The sequence below is a fragment of the Cinclus cinclus genome, chromosome 3, assembly GCF_963662255.1.
Source record: "Cinclus cinclus chromosome 3, bCinCin1.1, whole genome shotgun sequence".
Classification (NCBI taxonomy): domain Eukaryota; kingdom Metazoa; phylum Chordata; class Aves; order Passeriformes; family Cinclidae; genus Cinclus; species Cinclus cinclus.
Window position 1 is genome coordinate 47,762,919 of NC_085048.1, and position 19,414 is coordinate 47,782,332.

General features: G+C 38.9%; 1 protein-coding gene across 1 annotated transcript in view; it reads left to right on the plus strand.

Moving 5' to 3' along the window:
- NT5DC1 (5'-nucleotidase domain containing 1) overlaps window positions 1-19,414 on the plus strand; it is a 125,916-nt gene that overhangs the window by 93,450 nt on the left and 13,052 nt on the right. The window contains exons 9-10 of the mRNA XM_062488971.1: window positions 14,006-14,124; window positions 14,942-15,100. Of these exons, the coding sequence (XP_062344955.1) occupies window positions 14,006-14,124; window positions 14,942-15,100 (278 nt within the window). The remainder of the gene's footprint in view (window positions 1-14,005; window positions 14,125-14,941; window positions 15,101-19,414) is intronic.

Genomic DNA, 19,414 nt, shown 5'->3' on the forward strand with positions numbered 1-19,414 from the left:
TCTGCATAAAGACAGCAGGGGTTGCTTCAGCTGATTACCTTTGATATTAAATAGCGTGTTTGGCGCAGAGCTGATAAGAATATTACAGAAAGCTAGTTCAAAGAAAGTTAAAACTGCTGCTTTCAAAAGCATGGCAACTACAATATTCCTTTTGTTAAAACTGGAAAACATGTTTAGCATAATTGCCAAGTATTCCAAAACAGAATTTTTTGTGTACAGAGAGTATATTTTCATTTTTAAAAGGAGTTACAGTAACTACTACAGTAACACCACTACAGAATCCTAGCTGTTGATTGTATCATGTTATATTCAAGGCCTTGAAAGATAAAGCTCAAACCCCTTTTCGTTAATGTAATGTGCAAGGATGTGATAAGAGTCAATTTCTGTCTTGAAGGAGCTCAAAGGTAGACAAGATAAACAAATGGTAGAAAAACAAAAGCACTGGCTTTTCTGTTTGAGCTAAGAAACCAAGATATTGAATGACCTTCCCTGAATCATATCTCTGGCATGATACAGATATGCATATTCACCTAAGATATCTAATGTCCTAATCCAGAAGCAGTGAAGAACTGTAAACTGAGTTTGAATAAGGACTTGTCAGTCTTGACTGTGAAAATCCTTTTAGCCCTTCTTAAAGATTTAGCATAATGGAAAAATTGACATTATTTCAATTAATTCTGCTAGATTTAATTTTTATGGTTCATTAATATATCCTTTATAATTTCAAGTAATTGGACCCATGAACTTTATGTGTTCTATACTGAAATTAATCAAATTATTCAATAGTTATCCAATAATTATTTCAAAATATTGAAAGCAATAAGCTCAATTAGTTGTTTATTTTGGAAAACAGCTGCATACCAGTGGTTCAGGCCATGTTTGTGTTTCATTTTAATGAAAGAAACTTCCGTCATAGAGAAGTATGTCAAATGCCTTGAAATACACCATGGATTGGGAGCTCATTAAAAGTCAACATCTACAGAAAATCCTCGGTCACAGTTTTGTGATCACCTTCTGGTGTTGTTTCTTTATTGTCTTTTACTTCAGCTTGCTAGCAGAGAGTAGAACTGGACTGTACCAGAGAGATAAGGCAGGGAAACTGCCACACTTAGGAAGCCAAATTAATCCAAAAAATGCAGCTTCTTTTTACAGCAGAATGAGCTAAGGGCCTGTCAACCCAATCCTCTCCTGCCAGTGGGTGCCCACAGAACATAAATTGCCATAGCCTAAGTCTGTGTTTTCAAAACCAAAGCCAAAATGCCTAAATGACCACTTTGTATCCCAGACAAAACTATGTTCAGCAAACAGATTATCTTGCTTAAGGGAATTCTTCTCCAAGACATGAAAATGTTGTTAAGAGGAGATGATTTGTTTCCTTCATATTCTCTAAGAAAAACAGACAACATTTAGAAGCAAAGCAGTGACCACTCAACTTAGACTACATTTATAGTATGATAATAATATGTGATGCATAGAAATGTTTGGGATTTATGGAAGATTTTTACACTGAATGTAGAGACCCAGTTAGTTCTGTATGGACAACAAAAGAAAATGCACCTTTCCATACATAAGCAAGCCTTGCCAAGCCTACTCTTACTAGCCCTGAGATTAGTTTAGATGGTTAGAGCATGGTGCTAACAACACCAACAGATTTGTTGCAGCAGTAGTATCACCCATTCTGAAATACCTTGATTTCTCATATTTATGTTTCCATAGAAATGCTAAAGAATGTCTAGCAATTTTTTATACTGATTATTTGATTAAATACCCACAATTCTAGACTAGAAGGGTGGAATTATGGTTTTGAATGTATTTTCACCTTCTTTCTCTTGTATGTCTCCCAGCACATTCAAGAGTGTCCATCAAGAGTGTCCATGACTTGAGGGGAAGAACTAAATGGAAAATTTCAAAAGTCTGAAAGGAACACTAGGGAGACAAACCATGCACAACTCCACAGCTGTTCTGGCATTAAGAGAATACATACTTCCATTTGATTTTTTTTGTGTAATTTTATTATTAGATGGTTAAACAGGTTTTATTTTGTCCATGGATTAATAAGTGCCTCATTGTAAAGCTTATAAATTTATGTAGATCATTACCAGACTCTACTGCTGTTTCTAAGTAGGATGTTACACCATTTGTAGCTTAGTCAAAACCTGGCTTTTTTTCTTGCCAAATCCGTATCAGACAAATGGATCATTTTAAGAAGCTATTTTATTCTGTGGAGTTGTAAGCCTCTCACAGTCGTGGTTTCACCCCAGCCAGCACCCAAGCTGCTCACTCACTCCCCCACCAGCAGGATTGGAGAGAGAATCAGAGGGTAAAAGGCACAAAACTCATGGCTTGAGATAAAGACAGTTTAACAGCAAAAGTAAAGGCTGTGCACTCGCACAGAACAAAACAATTCACAGCTTCCCATGGGCAGGCAGGTGTTCAGCCATCCCCAGGACAGCAGGGACATCACAAGTAACAGTGACTTGAGAAGGCAAACTCCATCAGGCTCCCTTCCTTCTTCCTCTCCTCACTTTATATACTGGTCATGATGACAGATGGTCTGGAATATCCCTTTGGTCATTTGGGGTCACCTGTCCCAGCTGTGTTTCCTCCTAAACTCCTATGGCATCTCCAACTTTCCTTGCCAGCATGGAAGTATTAAGAGCAGAAAAGTCCATGACTCTGCGTAAGCTCAGCAATAACAAAAACATTTCTATGTTCATCACTGTGCTCAGCACAAATCCAAAACACAGCCCCCTACTGACCACTCAGAAGAAAATTAACCCTCCCTCAGCAAAAACCACTGCACTCCCTGGAACAAAAATTTGTTGGACTCAGAATTACGTTGTAAGGGTGCTGCCATATATCAAAAAACAGGTCTATTTTGAAACGATGAATAGCTGTGGAAACCACAGTGTGTAGAAACTGCTCTGTCTATCATTTATCCTCAGCCACCTCCCACTACAGGCAGTGAAAGGCCAGCAGACCTGGTGTGTGGAGGGCTTTGCAGTGCCCAGCCAGCAGTGCCTGCACTGCACGGGAGACATCAGCACACTGACCCAGTGCTGCTCTTCCTCTTGCAGAGCCTTCACACTGTGTTTCTGCACCTGGGTCTGAATCCCATCTGCGCAGTGAATTAGTTCATTGCTAATTACAGACCTGCAATGCTGATCAAGAGCCCCAAGGAGCCCAGAGGTCTTGCAGAAGTGGCACAGAGCCTATGGAAGATGGAATGCCTGAGGGATGGATCAGTACAAGTTTGTAAACTTTACTGGTCCACTAACATTTAGTGCAAACCTGTGAGAAATAACTTCATGATACAGTTCTTGAAACTATGTTAAAATCCAAACACAGTTCCTGGAAGAAATAAAAATTACCTGTGTAATGAGTGTCTTACCAGTATGATTTTGCAGGGGAAAAAACATTCTTTGACATATATAGGATGTGTGTAAACAATACATGATAGAAATAAGGAGTTTATTCCTCCTTATTCTCCATGAGGTTTTGTTCATCTTTATTCTTCATGTAATTGTTTTCATATGTAGAATTCAAAAGAAGTAGATGATTAGACAGAGAACCTCACCTTGTGATTTGATTTGTAACCAATTTGGAAATTGAAATTGAGGCAGTTTGTAGTAAAGCAAAAATAAAACTGTGTATGGTACATTCCTGGCAGAGTGAGAGCTGGCAACTGATGCAGAAAGCTTCCCTTCAGCATAGTTTCCATGAATCTGTATGTGCTGGTTTTGATTAAGGAGCTTTAGAGTTCTCTTGTGTGTTCTCCAAAATGTCAAGCTTTTATTAAGGTTAGTCTGTAGAATTGATTTTTGCAGAAAGCACATTTTGCTTTTTGTACTGCAGATCTACTATTGGAAGAAAGCAGTGAAAGGAGCCCTAGAAATGAGCTGAGAACATGTGAAGGAATCATAACCAAAGCCTGGGCTGAGATCTGCTTCAGTTTGATATGACAGCTGATCTCCGCCTCAGTTTTCCAGTTTCTAAATACTGCAGCTTACACGATGTTTATGAAGCACCCAGGAGAGCTGGAAAGTGGTTAAGTGGCAGAGGAGATCTTCAACAAGCAGCAGATATGAATTTATCACACATGGGGTAAATATCAAGTGTGTAGAGACTCACCTTGTTAAGGAGTAGCTCTGCCTCTCCCGCCAAGTACAGGGAAATAATAGATCAGAGAGTATAAAAATGGACATTTCTTGGCTGGTAAGTGATCGTGGGACACTGCATTGTTTAGGTGAGCCCAAGTCCTCCATAGCTAAAGTTCCAAAAGGAATTAGTTCTTGCAACCTGAAAGCTCAAAAACAAAAGTGATGTACCATCTTCTTCCTCACTTTGTTCTTCAGTCTGTCTTTATTATTCACATTGAGCTCCAGAAGTCTTAAACTTCAATATGTATGCTGCACATTTTTCTAGGTAGAGTTAGCGACCCCCAGACCTTTTCTCTTCATTAGCAAACATGTTCTTTCTAATTTGATTCTTCTCTGCTGTAAAACCACTGTATATATTATTACTGTCCACAGATTCCAGGTGCCTCTGTGATACTGCCAGACTAAGGATGAATGCTCCAAGTTTATTATTTTTTTCTGGAATAATAGTAGCAAGAGATTTTATCAGTGAAATTCCTGCATAGAGATCTGGCAGAATGCTTTTGGTTCTAACAAACATGGTAAAGCACATTTTCATATAAACACCCAAGTGATGCTGCAAACCACACAGAATGCACAGATAAGGACCTGGAAAGGTAATCATAGATTGATTTGGGTTACAAGAGGACTTTGAGGATCATCTAATTCCAATCCCCCTGCTGTGAACATGGACACCTTCAGGTAGACCAGGTTGCTCCAAGCCCCAGCCAACATGGCCTTGAATACCTCCAGGGAAGGGGCATTTGCAACTTCCCTGGGCAGCCAGTTCCAGTGCATTACCACCCTCACAGTAAAGACTTTTTTCTAAATCTAATCTAAAATTACTCTCAATTTAAACCAATTTCCCATTGTCCTGTCATTACATGTCCTTGTGAGAATTCTTGCCCCATCTATCTTGTAAGTTCCCTTCAAGTCCACAGTTAGGTCACCCCAAACCCTTTTCTTCTCCAGGCTGAACAATCACAGTTCTCTCAGCCTTTCCTCATAGAATAGGTGCTTCATCCCCCTGATCAACTTTGTGGCCTTCCTCTGGACTCACCCCAATAGGTCTGTTTCCTTCCTGTGCTGAAGATCCCAGAGCTGCATGCTGTACTCCAGGTGAGGTCTCAGGAGAGAAGGGTGTTGGGGAGGACCATGTCAAAGGCCTTACAGGAGTCCAGATAAATGACATTTGTAGCTTTTCCCTTATCCACTGCTGTAGTTTCTCCATTACAGAGAGCCACTGGGTTGGTCAGACAGGATTTTCCCTTGGTGAAGCCATGGTGGCTATCTGGAATCACCTCCCTGTCCTCCGTGTGCCTTAGGAAGTGTCAGAGGAATAATTTCTCTTCTTCAAGACTCTTTACTACAAATCTTTCATGTTAGTCTTCCCTTCAAAGGATAACTAAATATACTTTGCCAGAAAGGAATAGTTTCCATTTTTGCTTGCCATCTCCAGCCCAGTAGCATTGTTCTGAGATTTACAGTGAGTGTTTCACATGTAAGAACTCTTCCTGTTTGTTAGAACATTCATTTCCTAACATTTTTCATTTTGTTTTTTAAATATGAAGTTGTACTGTATCTCAACAGATCCTACAGGAACAAGGTTTCGTGTTGATTTTCATTCTGGTGTTAACTGACACACCTGGCTCTTTATAAGCCAGCTTCTTAAATTTTTGCCGGTAGTTCTAACCCTGTCTTTGTCCCTTCTTTGAATTTATCCATGACTGTGATCCACAGGGCCATGAAATTGTCCCCAGACCTCAAGAGTGAACTTGTTGTCACATCTCTGTCTTCCATCACATACTCACACCTTCTCCTTCCCTTCTTTTGTAATGTTTTTTTTCTAGAAGGAATAGTAATAATATAAAATGCTGTAGAGACTGTAATAAAATCATTCTCATTGCAAAAAATAAAAAAAAATACAAAATCACCACTGGGATTCTTTGATGATATGTGAACAGAGATATGACTTCAAATGGAGAGTCTAAAGTCAGTGTTAGGTCCCAAACTCTTTCAGTGGCTCTTGAACATTTTCTTTAGCAAAGGGAAAAAATATATAAGGCAGAAAATATATCAGGAAAAAAGTGTATTTTCTACTGAACAAAACCACCCAGTGTGATTGTGGATATATTTCATTTTCTTTCATATCTATGGATTTAAACTATTAGTGGCAGTTACTATATTTTCTAAGAGAAGATGGACATTAACTATTTAATGCCATTGTATTCTAATAAAATATTTTTTTCTTTGATTGTTACTTGAAGTGCCAAGTATTATGAATAACCTGTAAAAATACTCACTATTCAATGCAATGCCGAGGTAGTGTCTTCCCTGACAGCTGTATTCAAATGGGTTTAATATCAGTATGATTTTTACATGTGTAATGAAATGCTTCTCTGCTACCATGAGATCAAAATAATTCTTGGGTCAACAGAAGACAGAACCCCTCTCTCAATAGTCTCAGATGTTAGCTTTTATTTCCAGGGAAAAAGAAAGATTATTCTAGGGCATCCAGTTTTCCTTAGAAATACTGGGTTTGGATGGGGTTCTTCTTTTTAATTACTAAAGCTGAACAAGGCTTTAATATCCACTATCTGCAGCTATACTTGTGCAGTTACTAAGAGGCAGAGAGCTACATGGGTTTGTTTATTTATTTTTAATTCCCAAATTTATTTTTCTGCGTTTAGAAGCTTAAATCTTAAGTTAGTCCTTAAAGGTTGATATAAAACTACCCCCCTTCAGAGGCAGCCAATATTTGGAGCTGGAACTTCAGACAGAATAAGTCAATAAAATTAAAGTAGGGATTTGAGGTAGTGCAATAAGATAGGAAAAAAGAATTGAACTATTTATAAATCATAAATCAACCTAGTTGTTTAAATAGTTTCCATATAAAAGTTAATGAAAATGTCTAATGTGTATTCCAGGTAAATCAGTATGTGTGATAACTGTGCATGCTCTTGTCTCCTATGCAATCATTATTCCCTTTGAAATAACATATTTTATGGAATTGAAAAAATGAAAAGATAAGTATCCTTGCAGCAGGGTCACTATATTGCTTTGTGGAGGTACATTTCTTCAGAATCAAATTGTCTATTCCAGTTTTCATATATATTTTTTACTTGAATGAAGTATTAAGATACAGGGGGAAAAGTTCTTAATTTTTCTGTAGCTGAGGATTAAAGAACATTTGTTCTTATTTTGGTCCATGGGATTGGGGTTTTTTTAAGTCTAAGGCCAAGGTAAATGATGGCAGGGAGTTTTTCCCCATTACACTTCATTGTCAGTTTTCAGTGGTGAAAAGTATGGTCCAAGAGCATTTCAGAGCCTTATTTCAGGAGAAACTTAAAGAGATTTAAAAGGTTCAGATAAACTGGAAGACTACAGACTACACAGTGCAAAGAAGATGCTTTGTGTGTCTCACTTTGATTTTGAGAAATTTTTATGAAGTGACAGGTTAGGTCAGAACTGTCTGATGGCCTTCATCTTCTGTGTTTCCCTCTGTGTTCTGCTTCCACCTCACATACACCCTGGTAACAACAGCTATGGACTTGAATTGAACTGTATATTCCTGGAATGTTTATATCAGGGTTTTTCCCCTCAATTACCTACCTTTCCTAACTTATTTAAATTGGAAATGCCTTTTGGAAAAGCCTGTCTCTCTCCATAATTACTAAGGGATCTCTAGGAAGACTGTTGTACTAATTTTAACATAGTTATTTTTCTGAATATTAGAAGTTCCTCCTTTATAAGGCTCTGGATCTTTTTAAAAAACTAATGAGATCCAGAATAAAACTGCTCTAGAGAGAGTATTTATTTCTTTTCGTACCATTTTGTACCTTTCCAAGATCCCAGTCTAAAAAAAACAAAACAGAACAAAAAACCCATACAAAATATCTACAACGAAGAAGTGAAATTATGTATTTATATTCCCCTTAGCCTTTCAGAGTAGTTTTCTTATTTATAATTGCAATTAAATAAAATTATGGAAAACTCTTGCCAAATTTGCACATGAACTTCAATTAAATATGAACTTGTAAGAGAGTCGTTTTCCAAAAAGTGATTTTTCTTTCCTGATTAAAAAATGGCCTTGCTTGTATTTCATTATATCAGTGTTTCAAACAGAAAGGCTTTGTTAGCCAGACTGTTCCTGGGAAGAGAGAAAGTTAATGCTTTGACAGTTTTGAAAACAAATTGCTTAATCTGTAGGGAGCTGTTATTTTCAGTTCCTGTCACACAACAATCAAAACTTTCTAGAGAAACTTATCTGCTTCTCTAAAGAAACTACTGATTTTCTTATAAACAAGTAAAACTTCATAGAAATGTACTTGCTGACGTCTCTAAAGAAACTATTGATTTTCTTGCAAACAAGTAAAGCTTCAGTCTTATCTCTGCATATAAACCATTGCTTGGTACAATTTAAGCAGTACGGCAGATTTTAATAAAAGTATAAAAGGTTGTGGTAAAACTAAAAAAAGTAAAAACTTTCTTTTCTTTTAATTTCTGCTCAAAGGATTCTGTGGTTTTTATTTATGCCCAGAGCAATTTGAAAATACGTTATTTTGTACTTTAGTCTTGCAAAATAGTGTAAGGACAGAAGTCCTTCCTGAGAAAAGTAATTGTTAGTAAAGTGATAAACAGTAGTTATGAATTGTTATTAAATAGTCTTTGGGGCTTTTTTCCACCTTTTAATAATACTGCTATTGAGTCCTCTGTATGATCAAACACATATGTTGGGATTGCTAAGCATAAGAAAGATCTAACACTGCCTATGTAAATTTTAAAATCATGTTCCAGCTTTCAAAACTGAATTTTTACTTTGATTAGTCCAGCCTCCATCTCTCCAACCAAATGCCACCCAAAAAAGGCAGAATGATGCAAAGGCAGGATGGGGAGGTGATATTCAGGCTTTTTCTGGGGGAAAAAAAAAAAACCCAACAGATTGGACAGCCAAGAATGGAGATGGCCAAAATCACCAGTCACTCTGGGAAGCCTTAATCTTTCATTTCAGCACATCATGTTAAAGGAATAATTTGTTCTTTATCATTTCCCTGCAGTCAGAAAGGGGACTGGCAAGTGCTGATGCATGGGCATATGGATTTCACAGCTGCTCCAGGACACAGAATTAATTCAGGGATGGCAAAACACACACTTAACAGCTGAGTGAATCCTGGAAACCACACAGCAAAGTTGATTAGTCTATACATAAGAGTTTGGGGTAATACCCTAAGATGGGTACCCATAGGGTATGAAGTCTTACTTCCGGAAATCTTGTAAGTGCATACCTTCTTCATGGAAAACATGCCCACAGGGAAACTCTACAGCTTATGTCATCCCATCTTGTTATACCTTTACAATTGGAAGAACCCACCTGTGCAGGTCCTTTTGACCTTATAAAATGATGCACTTTCCTGCCCTGATTTTCCTTTTGGAAAGGAGTTTGTCTTTCTTAATTGAGCTCAAAATGCTGTCCAGAATCAGACTGTGTTTGCAAGTCTGGAACATAACCTAGCTTTTATATTAATGTCCTCAGGGTCTGAAATGGCATTATTTTAAATTTCAGAGAGGTGTATCAGTGTGATAATTGTGGACCATAGAATGGATTTGTTTTACAATAACCCCCATGTTGGTAACCAGAGCTTCAGTTGCTGAGCACATGAGCCCATCTGCATGAGGTGCCTGCAGGCAGAGGGAAACCACCGGAGCTGCCCATGGGCAAGAAGAGGCACGAGCAGGTACAGGCATAAGCAGTGACAGAGCTGACACGTTTTTCATTCTACTGCACAGCTCAAAGGAAAAAAAAATACCAGTAACCCTAATAGCCAGTCTCACTAGGTCTGTGTGGAAATGGGTTAAGGGATGTCCAGGGAAAGGCAGAAGGACAGGCTGCAGGTGAGCTGTATGCACATTGTAGTTAAACCCAGCACACTTTTGGCTGGCAGGGCCTCTGGGCACTTGGAGTTGCTTTCTTCCCCTGGTGTCTGCCCAGTCAAGTTGATGTGAGGTGTCCTCAGGCTCTTTGGTGAGTCACTAGCAGGTCCTGCCCCAGTGTGCAGCCAAAACTCACTGCAGGGCATCCAGCTGAAGGAGCAGCAAGGGGTGGTGCCTCAGGGGTGGTGAACTGATGAAAATTAACCTGGGTGTAGGTATGGCTCATTGTAGGTGAATAGCTGTTGAAGCATAAATTTGCCCTCACTTGAGGTTCTCTCTTAACCTCCTGCTTCCCAACCAAGACCCCTATCCCATGGCCTGGGGTATAAAAGTGTAAACACGAGCCAGGCTGGGGATGGATCCCCAGGTTCAGACCCTTTCCATCTCAGCAGGTATAACCCATAAGAGGACAGAGAGCATATGGCACTAAGCAGGCTGTGCAAAGTCCTTCCAAAAAAGTGACTCTTTGCCAAAGTAAATTACCATCAGTTGTCGTTTAAATGAGAATAAGCTTCACTGATTACTTTTTGCATAATCATTCAGAATGAACACAGATGTTCCTCAGACCATGTTTTAAAGCTGGAATGTACATTTAAAGGTAGGCAAGAAAATTCTCACAGAAAAAGGATATTGAATCTTGTTAGTGAATTGGTTTATCTGAAAAAACTTATCTTTTATTGGTGATGAAAGTATATTTCTGAATCAGAGACTATTTCCCAGCTGTTAGACAAAGCTATATGGAAATTGCCATCCCAGCAATGTTACTATTGCCCCAGCATGAGTCAAGGTTTCGTTTTTGTTTTTTAAAAACAACAGTAACTTCCCCTCAGGAAGACTGCTCTGAATCACAGTTAGGTTTGGGCAAGTGTTTTAAGAGAATGATTCTCTGGGTTTAATTATTTCAATTTTACTTGCTTGGTACCTTTACATTTCTTGACATGATGTGTTTTCAGTCTACAGCCAGGAATCTGGTTTGCAGTGTTATATGAGGCTTCTAAAAGGAAGCAAATCACTCTATCTATATCACCAGAGAAATTCTTTTTGGTTGTCCAGTCTGTTTGAAATTGTCGGGACATCTTCTTTTCCTCCTAGCTTATAAGACCTAAAGCATCCCCGCCTATGTGTTTCTTCCTGCTGGAAGAATATTTATAGCATTTCTGACCTTTGAATGAACTTTTAAGAATCAATAACAGCAAAGTGGAAAGAAGGTCAGCAGCAGTTTTTCTCTTGATTGAGTGTAGCCTAACATATGTTAGGAACTACCATAATCACATTTATGCAGTGTTTTTGCAGGAAACTTTCAGATTTCTTCAGCACTATCATGTAGCTACTATCTGAAGGATACAAAGCCAGAGCCAATGGTGTCATTGATGGGTTTTTAAGTTGTTGTGTATCAATTTTTACAAGGGCCACAAAAAGCCTTCAAAGGTGGTGCTGAAGGATAATTTTCTTAGCTGTATTTTGCCACTGGACAAGCGTAAGTGCATTAGAAACGGTTCTTGTTTATGACCTATCACAACTGAAACACCATCCATGTCCTTCCATTGCAGATTACAGTAATAAAATTGACACAGTCACCCCTCAATGTGTGAAAACAAGCAGCCAATATGAGATGGTTCAAGACAAGATTTGTCCATTCACAGTTGTTATCTCTATAACCCTACATCTCAAATATTTTAAAGGACCTTACCTCATTCCTCAAATTTATGAAGCTCCTTCCAAATCAAAGTGTTCCCATAATGAACTAGACATCTCAGTGCTGTTTGCTTCCTTCTTCTAACTGGGAAATTAATTTCCCTTTATTTCATCACCTAAAAATGGAGTTTCTCACTTAATTAAATCCTTTCCTTCTCCATAGCTGGCGTCCCACAAAATTCCTGTTGCACTGTCTTTTGCCTACCACAGGTCCCTGGCCAACTAGTTCAGATTGTAACTGTGCATTAGAAGCCTAAATTCCGAATGCCTTGAGTAAAGTGAGATGAATCCCATTGCTAGGGGTGACAGTAATAGCTCTCACAGAGTGAGCAGTCCTCTACCTTGTAATTAGAGTGAATTGTTGCAGACAGGACTTCCCCTCTTGCCATTCCATAGAGGTAGCAAGCAGGGCTTTTCTCTTTGTTGGAGCCTCCTGAAACTTCTGTAATACATAGGGCTTCTGTTTGCAAATGCAATGTCATTATTCAGAAAATACCTCATAAAAGCACAATTTTTCTCCAGTATTTTCCTGATTGACTGAATGGAGAGACAGTGACAGCTACACAAATCTTCAAAAATTTCAAACTTTATAGCGTCCCAAAAGAATTGTTTTCCTAAGTTTCTTTTTCTACGTCCATGTAATTTGAAGATTGTGTCTACTTGTTCAGCCAACCATCCAAATATGTCTAAAAATACAAGGAAAATAAAATGAATTTACTGTTATGACAACTTCTGTTTGCTCAAAAGTTGTTTGATCAAGGGTTTTAATAGTCAGGAAATTAAGGGGTTTTTTTTAATGGATGCTGTCATGTTTATTATTATTGTAATTAGCTTTGCATTCCTGAAGAAGAACAAAGGAAAAGACATTTCCACACAAGTTCTACATTAATTGTTAATGTCAACTTTGAACTTCCTTGTTTTTTCCTAGTTTATAAAATACCCTTAATATAGAATTGTTTTGTCTCCATTTCTTCAAATTCATAGATTCATAATATTAAGGAATTGTTTCATTCCTCTCTACGTACCCATTTCCCTCGTTTTGCTCCTTTATAAATTTCATCCAAAGACCAATGTATTGCACCATGTACACCTTCAGTGCTCTTAAACATAAGGTTGTCTTAGCATTTCACTGTTCTCTGAAAATTACATTTCAGCTTTCAGCAGTCTTTAACCAATTGGAAATTGGTCTTTTCCTTTTTTTCCTAACACATTTTAAGTACTTAGAAAAATTCTATAAAGCAAGAGAAAAACCGAAGTTCTGATGTTATACCCAAGTCAGATCTAAGTACTATATTGATTTCTAACTCTCCTGTCTCTAGCATAAAATTAAGACGTTTGAGACTAAATAACAAAATCAACCTTTTGTTTCACCAGTTCAATAGACAAAAATGCATTCATATTAATATTTCTGATGAAATTGTAGTTTATCAGTTCATTGAGGCTACTCTTTTGCCTCCAGTAAGAAGCTAGAGCTCATCTGGAAATAGCACATGGATTTGAAAAGGCAACAAGGTTACATGGACACTGGGGCAGATCCATACTTTGGAACCAGCCAGAGACAAAGCCTATGGCAGAGCTGGGTGATGACCAGGGTGTTCCAGTTTCTATTGATTTTTTCTAATTTGCTGACACTTGCCAGAGTGGGTACATGTCAGTGCAGATTATACCACTACCACCAACACTGGGGATTTTGCCCACTCATCATTTGTCCACTCATTATTTTTTCAAAACTGGATGATAACTGGAACTGCTCGTTGTGCTGATCTAAGGCTGATGAACGCCCTTGAGAGCTGTTTCAGTCTGTTTTGTTTGGTTTTTGTCAGTGTTTAAAAACTGTGAGTCATTTTTATGCATGGCAAGGTACATGCTGTCTCTTACAGTCTTTTTTATCTCATGATTTCACCTTCATCTGTAGCAGCTCCATCAGTCTGGTCTGTATGGCCTCCTGCATTCACTGCTGCAGTGTTTGGGTGGCAAAGTCCATGAATGTAATTCCTTTGGTCTTCTTCTGTAGCCAGTGCACACAAGGCCCGGCTACTTCTTTTCTCACAAATGTCTGCCTACCCCCATCTACCAAACACCTTGACTGAAACCAGTCAATACCAGAACTTGAGCCAGACACTGGAGCTGGTTTAATGTCAAAATAGACCAGCTGTGCACAGGCAGCTTGTCACCCATTTCAAAAGTACAGGAGAAATGGGCTGGTCTCACTAATAGCATGCAATTTGGCTTGGTGATTTCAGAAAATGACGAGGAACAGGAGGCTCTGCTGTCACTGGACAAGCCTGGTTGGTATTCCCAAGGTAATGCTGTCCAGCTTTATCATCTACTGAAGAAGATGACTGGCAAGTTGGATCCCAAGGTATGTTGCGAGAGTAAATCTTTCTGAAAATACCCTGTTTCACTCAAGAATTCACCAGGCAAACTTTCATTAAAGTTGTCAATGTTATTGGTCACAAACTTCTCTTCTGGTTACTCTTGCTGCTGGCCTGCAGCCCAGAACTGGAAGTACCATATTTGTTTTCTTATTGGTAGAATATGTAAACTTTCTAGATGTAAACTTTCTGTATGCATGGGTAAACATTTCAGTAGCTTTGGGAAGAATCAGATTCTAATCAGGAAATGTCCCTGAGGAAATAGATCATAAAGATTAAAAGATGGTATCAGTGAAAACTAGGAATATGTTAAGTGCAGGTCTGGATAGGTGAAAATTCCGTTAAAGATGATGTGACTTTTTCATAGTTAATAAATTCCTCTCTGGGCACAGAAGAGTTTTGAGTCACCAAGAAGAATATTCTGTCTTGTTTCCAGTGTAGTCTAAAACTTGTTCCAGTTTAATGTATTTTTTTGTAGTCTTCCTACTGCTTCCCGTCAGGCTATTTCTGTCAGCCAAAAAACTCACACTTCCTTTTGCTGTTCCCAGTTAGGCATCCCTTCCCAATGCTCCTGGAGGGTGAGAGCAAGGAAGGTGTGTGGGGCCAGCCTTTCCCTTATGGAGCTGGTGCAAGATAAAACCCCAAACTTGACATTAATAGGATCTCTGCATGTCTTGACCAAGAGTAAACATGGAGGAGTTTTTATTAGGTCATTTTAAGGCTCTTTTTCTCTCTCTGTGGAATAAAGTTTGCTTGTGTTTTCCTCACATACAATGAACCTCTAATTTGCTTCTTCCCTCACAGGTTGTTTATTTTGGTGACAGTATGCACTCAGATATTTTCCCAGCTCGTCACTATAGCAACTGGGAAACTGTCTTCATCTTGGAAGAGCTTATAGGGGACAAAGGTACAGTGCCTGCGAAGGCTGAATCTGAGCCATTGGAGAAGAAAGGAAAATACGAGGTAAGGGCTCCTGCAGATGTTTCCTGGAACAGAATAGAGTAAATTGCAAAAAAACTTCATGTCACCTGCTCTAAGAATGAACCTGTTTGTCTTACCAGGGTGCTGGCAGCATCAGCATCCCCCACAGGTGTATCCTCCTTGTCTTACCAGGAGGATGCTGTTCTGTCCCAACTCAGCAATGCATGGGTGACACAGAACCTCTACCTGGAGCTAAGCCATGGATCTCAGACAAGGAGCTCTATGTGCTCTCCCTAAGCAAGAATCTTTTTGGTAACAAGATGCCTCCATCCCACAAGGAGAAATTTCATGCCCATTTATCACAAGTCCAGTGCCTGAACTCTGCTGAGTTTGTGACGTTTCCTTGTGTGTTGTGGCCAACTGTAAACACAGAGGAATTTTTATTACATTGTTTTGAAGGTTGCTTTCTCTCTGTGTGAAATATGGTTTGCTTGTGCTTTCCTGATATACAAAGAGCTTTTAATTTGCTGCTTCCCTCACAGGTTGTTTAGGTGACAGCTGTGCTCAGATAAGAGGGACTGCTTCAAAATCTGGCCCAGTGCAGACTTACTGATAGTTACCTCAGATAAATAATATGATTTTCAGGTTGATCACAGTTGGGAAGCAGGGCCTTAGCACTGCTGTCACCCTTTAATTCTCCCACAGAAGGTGGGAAGTTACTATGGTTTATCTTTTCCTCTGCTGACAAAGAGCAAAGTAGATAGGAAACAGCACTGAGATGGATGTTGAGGCAGCATTTTACCTCCAGCATGTCCCATATAGGTAGGAACTATAGCGAGCTTCACTCTCCATTTGGACTGTCTATATGCTACTAAATAAATAGGTAATTTTCATCTAATTGCAGAGAAATACATATGCTTTTCACGCTTTTCTTTGTGAAGCACTGAACTTTATTTTTCTTTTAGAATAATTACTCTTTGTGATTAAAAGTTAACTTACGAATAGAAAAGATTTGGAGGGCATTTTATACTTGGTATGTTTTTAATCTCAGTGATATAAAAACTCCTGGTTTTGATGGAGAAAAGAGTATCTTCAATGGGACTAAAACAATATAGACATTGTTTAGTAGACATACCTCATATTTCTCCCCTACTATCCACTGATTTCTAAACTAAGGTCAGACAAGGACATTTGAGTCCTTGAAAATAAGGAAATGTAATCATTAATGTTTTCCTAGGTTGTAAAAACCGAAAATTAATTAAAAAATTCAGTATACTATCAAGAGAATAAGTTTCTCAGTAGGAAGGGGAGGTGGGGGAGGAAGAGCTAGTATCACTTATAGGTTAACACAACTCGATTCAAATAATTAATTCTTTAAAAATGACTCAATATTCTCCATAAATTTGTTCATTCTCTGACTGGAGAATATGCTGCATTGCTGCATAAAACTTAAGGTTTGGGGGTTTGTTCAACATGATTTCTTAAGCACGTTCAATATATGCTTTTGAAGCACACATTTTTTAACAGAGAGACAGAAAGTGATTCTTTTCCTGGAAGTACAAAGAAAGAGTAATGGATTGGTGCCTTTCCAAGCCCATGATGATGATTTGGTTTTCCCTTGTTGCAACACCTCTGCTCGACTGCTCACAGATCCATCTTCTCTATCACAGCAGGTGTCTAGCAGCAAACTGAGACTTTTAGACAGGTGCTTGACATTTCACTGACACTGTAGCATTCTTGATAAGAGATTGCAGTATCTCAAGGAGACACCACCCCTACCACACACAACCCTTGTTCCGTTTACATCCGCCACCGATGACAGCGAGCAAGCAAGGGAGAAATGAATTGCGTTGATTAAAGGAACCTGAACCGGGGGGCCGTGGCAGGTCAGTGGTGTTATTTCATTACCATGCTGCTCACTGGAGTCTGAACAACAGATCACATCCATATCTCTGCAGTTGACTGGACACCACTAACTTAACAGGACTAGTTCAAAGGGACTCCCTTTACAAGCCTATGAGAGCTTTATTTTCATTCCTCCAAGCAACTTCTCCCATTAACCCTTTGGTTAAGAAGGGAGAAAAGCCAATTCAAAGGATTGTACAAAATCAGGTGTTTCTGGAAAATTAGATTAGATTTCATCTGGTTAATCAGCGTTAGCATTCATTGGCAATAAAATACAGTACTACTGTAGATTTTCCATGCCATGCTGTGTGTGCAGGGAGGGACTGAAAACTTAATACATGATGCAACTTTCAATGCTATCACTCTTTACAAAATACTATTAAAGTAATAAAGTATTACTTTAATCGGCAATTGCATCTTTCAGAAAGAAGTGACAAAAATCTGGTTGTAGTTGTCAAAAATCTGTTTGACTGGTTTTTCATCACTAACAGAGAGAGGGGAGGAAAACAACCTCCTCACACACAAGTGGGAGACTTGTGATTTCCATTTTCATTTGCAGCTTTTGTCTCTTCCCTTCGGTTTAATGCATGATATAAGCCAGATACACATAACTGTGAAATTATGGTAACAACTGCAGTTCTTTTAAGTATGTGAGTCATAACCAAATAAGCAAGAGAATAGCAAACTAAAAACTATTTATGCAGTTACTTGGCTCCTAAGTAAATTGCAGCATGCAGGGTGAATAAAAATACAAGGCATTGTGTTGAAACAAGATTTCCCCAGAATGGGGGTTCGTTTGCTTGTTTGGCTGGAGGGTTTGGTTTTGCGTTGTGTTCTTTAAATGTGTGATCAGTGCCATCAATGAAAACTCAAAGGAAAACTGGAATTTGTCCCAGGATTTCAAGGAAAATTATTACAGAGGAGCAGTCAGTGTGTAAAAACCTTGGGCTATATGAATGAATGGAGTAGAAATCAAAGCATTAATTGATGGATATAGATGATAATTTTGTTGTTAGAAGGGAATACTTGATTTTTATAATATTGCCTAGTGAGTGGTTTGTTGTAGAAGTCAGGGTTATTATCCCCCTGACTGGAGAATTAACAGAGATAAAATTTGCATAAACTCCCTTGGTGTGGCCATAGACAAGAGTTTTTACTTTATGTCTTTTGTCTCAGTGTGTCTCTTTATTCCTGTTTATCTTTGGCACAAATCTAACAGTACTTTCAAGAACAACCTGATGTGCTGTTTTGAAGCCTGGTGAGTTAAAGCAATATTCTTAGGGCAATACCCTGAAGTGCAGCATATTTTGTTTTAAATTTGTTTATAGTGATTCCTGTTGTAGTTAAGGTACAATAATCACGGGTGAATTGTTTTATATTTGCATGATGTGTAGGAGGATAGGTTCTGTGCAACAAAATTCAGACCAGTGGCTGACTTGTCCATTTGCACATCCAGCATGGGTGTGTAATTCAGGGACATCCCATTGTTGTGATCAGCACAGCTGTGCTGACAGAAACTTCTCAAATACTGTTACACCAGAAGAATTGTGTTTTGAGTATTAATTGTTTTTCCTGGTATCAAGAGTCAGTGGTGTGTTACTACCTGGGAACAAACCATACAATCATCAGTACCATCACTCATTATCAGTAAAGTATTCCTCATACTCTGTGCTTGCTACGAAGATGATGGCACAGATGGCAAATCTGCCTCTAAATAAAACCCTTAAAAATACTAACGACTTGATCTTTCACTCCTGTCTCCTTTACATCGTTTTTTCTTTTATGTCTTAACCAAATGTAGAAAAACTTTAGAGCTTTACTCCCTGCTAATTTGTACTTTAGAAAGGTCATTTGTAAGCTGCCAAGTCAGCGTTACCCAAGGGTCCTATTAACAGATTCTGTCTATTCTGTTAACTGGCCCTATTTGTCTAGAGTTAGCAAAGCAAAGTTGGTAGTAAGTACTCCCGGTGTTTTGACTTTGTGGAAGGCCCTGGAACTTAGGGATTTCTGATACCATCCCTATTTCCCTGAAATGTAGATGTTTTCTTAGAGGCTTTATACCTTCAACTGACAGAATCAACATCTGACCTGCTGCTGTCTGACCAATATGCCTGAGAGCAAACCCATATGCCTAGGGGATTTCCATGAGAAAGTGGGATAGCCCCAGCACTTTCCAGGATCTCCTGTCTGCTGTGAGAGCAAATTCTGTGTCTGGGGACTGCAGGAGTGGCTGATGCATCTTCCAGAGCTCCTCAGCCCTGCTGCTGGGCATGTACCTCCAGACATGTGAGCAGCCACAGTAAGAGGAGACTTTTGCCTCCTTTCACAGATATATGGATTCCTGGTGTGTGGTCTGTCCTTCATTGCAGGGTGTGCTGCAGGTGAGATAAGGACATCTTCAGGGCATCAGTTAGGGATGGAAGGGGGAGCAGTGTCTGATGTTTCTTAGGG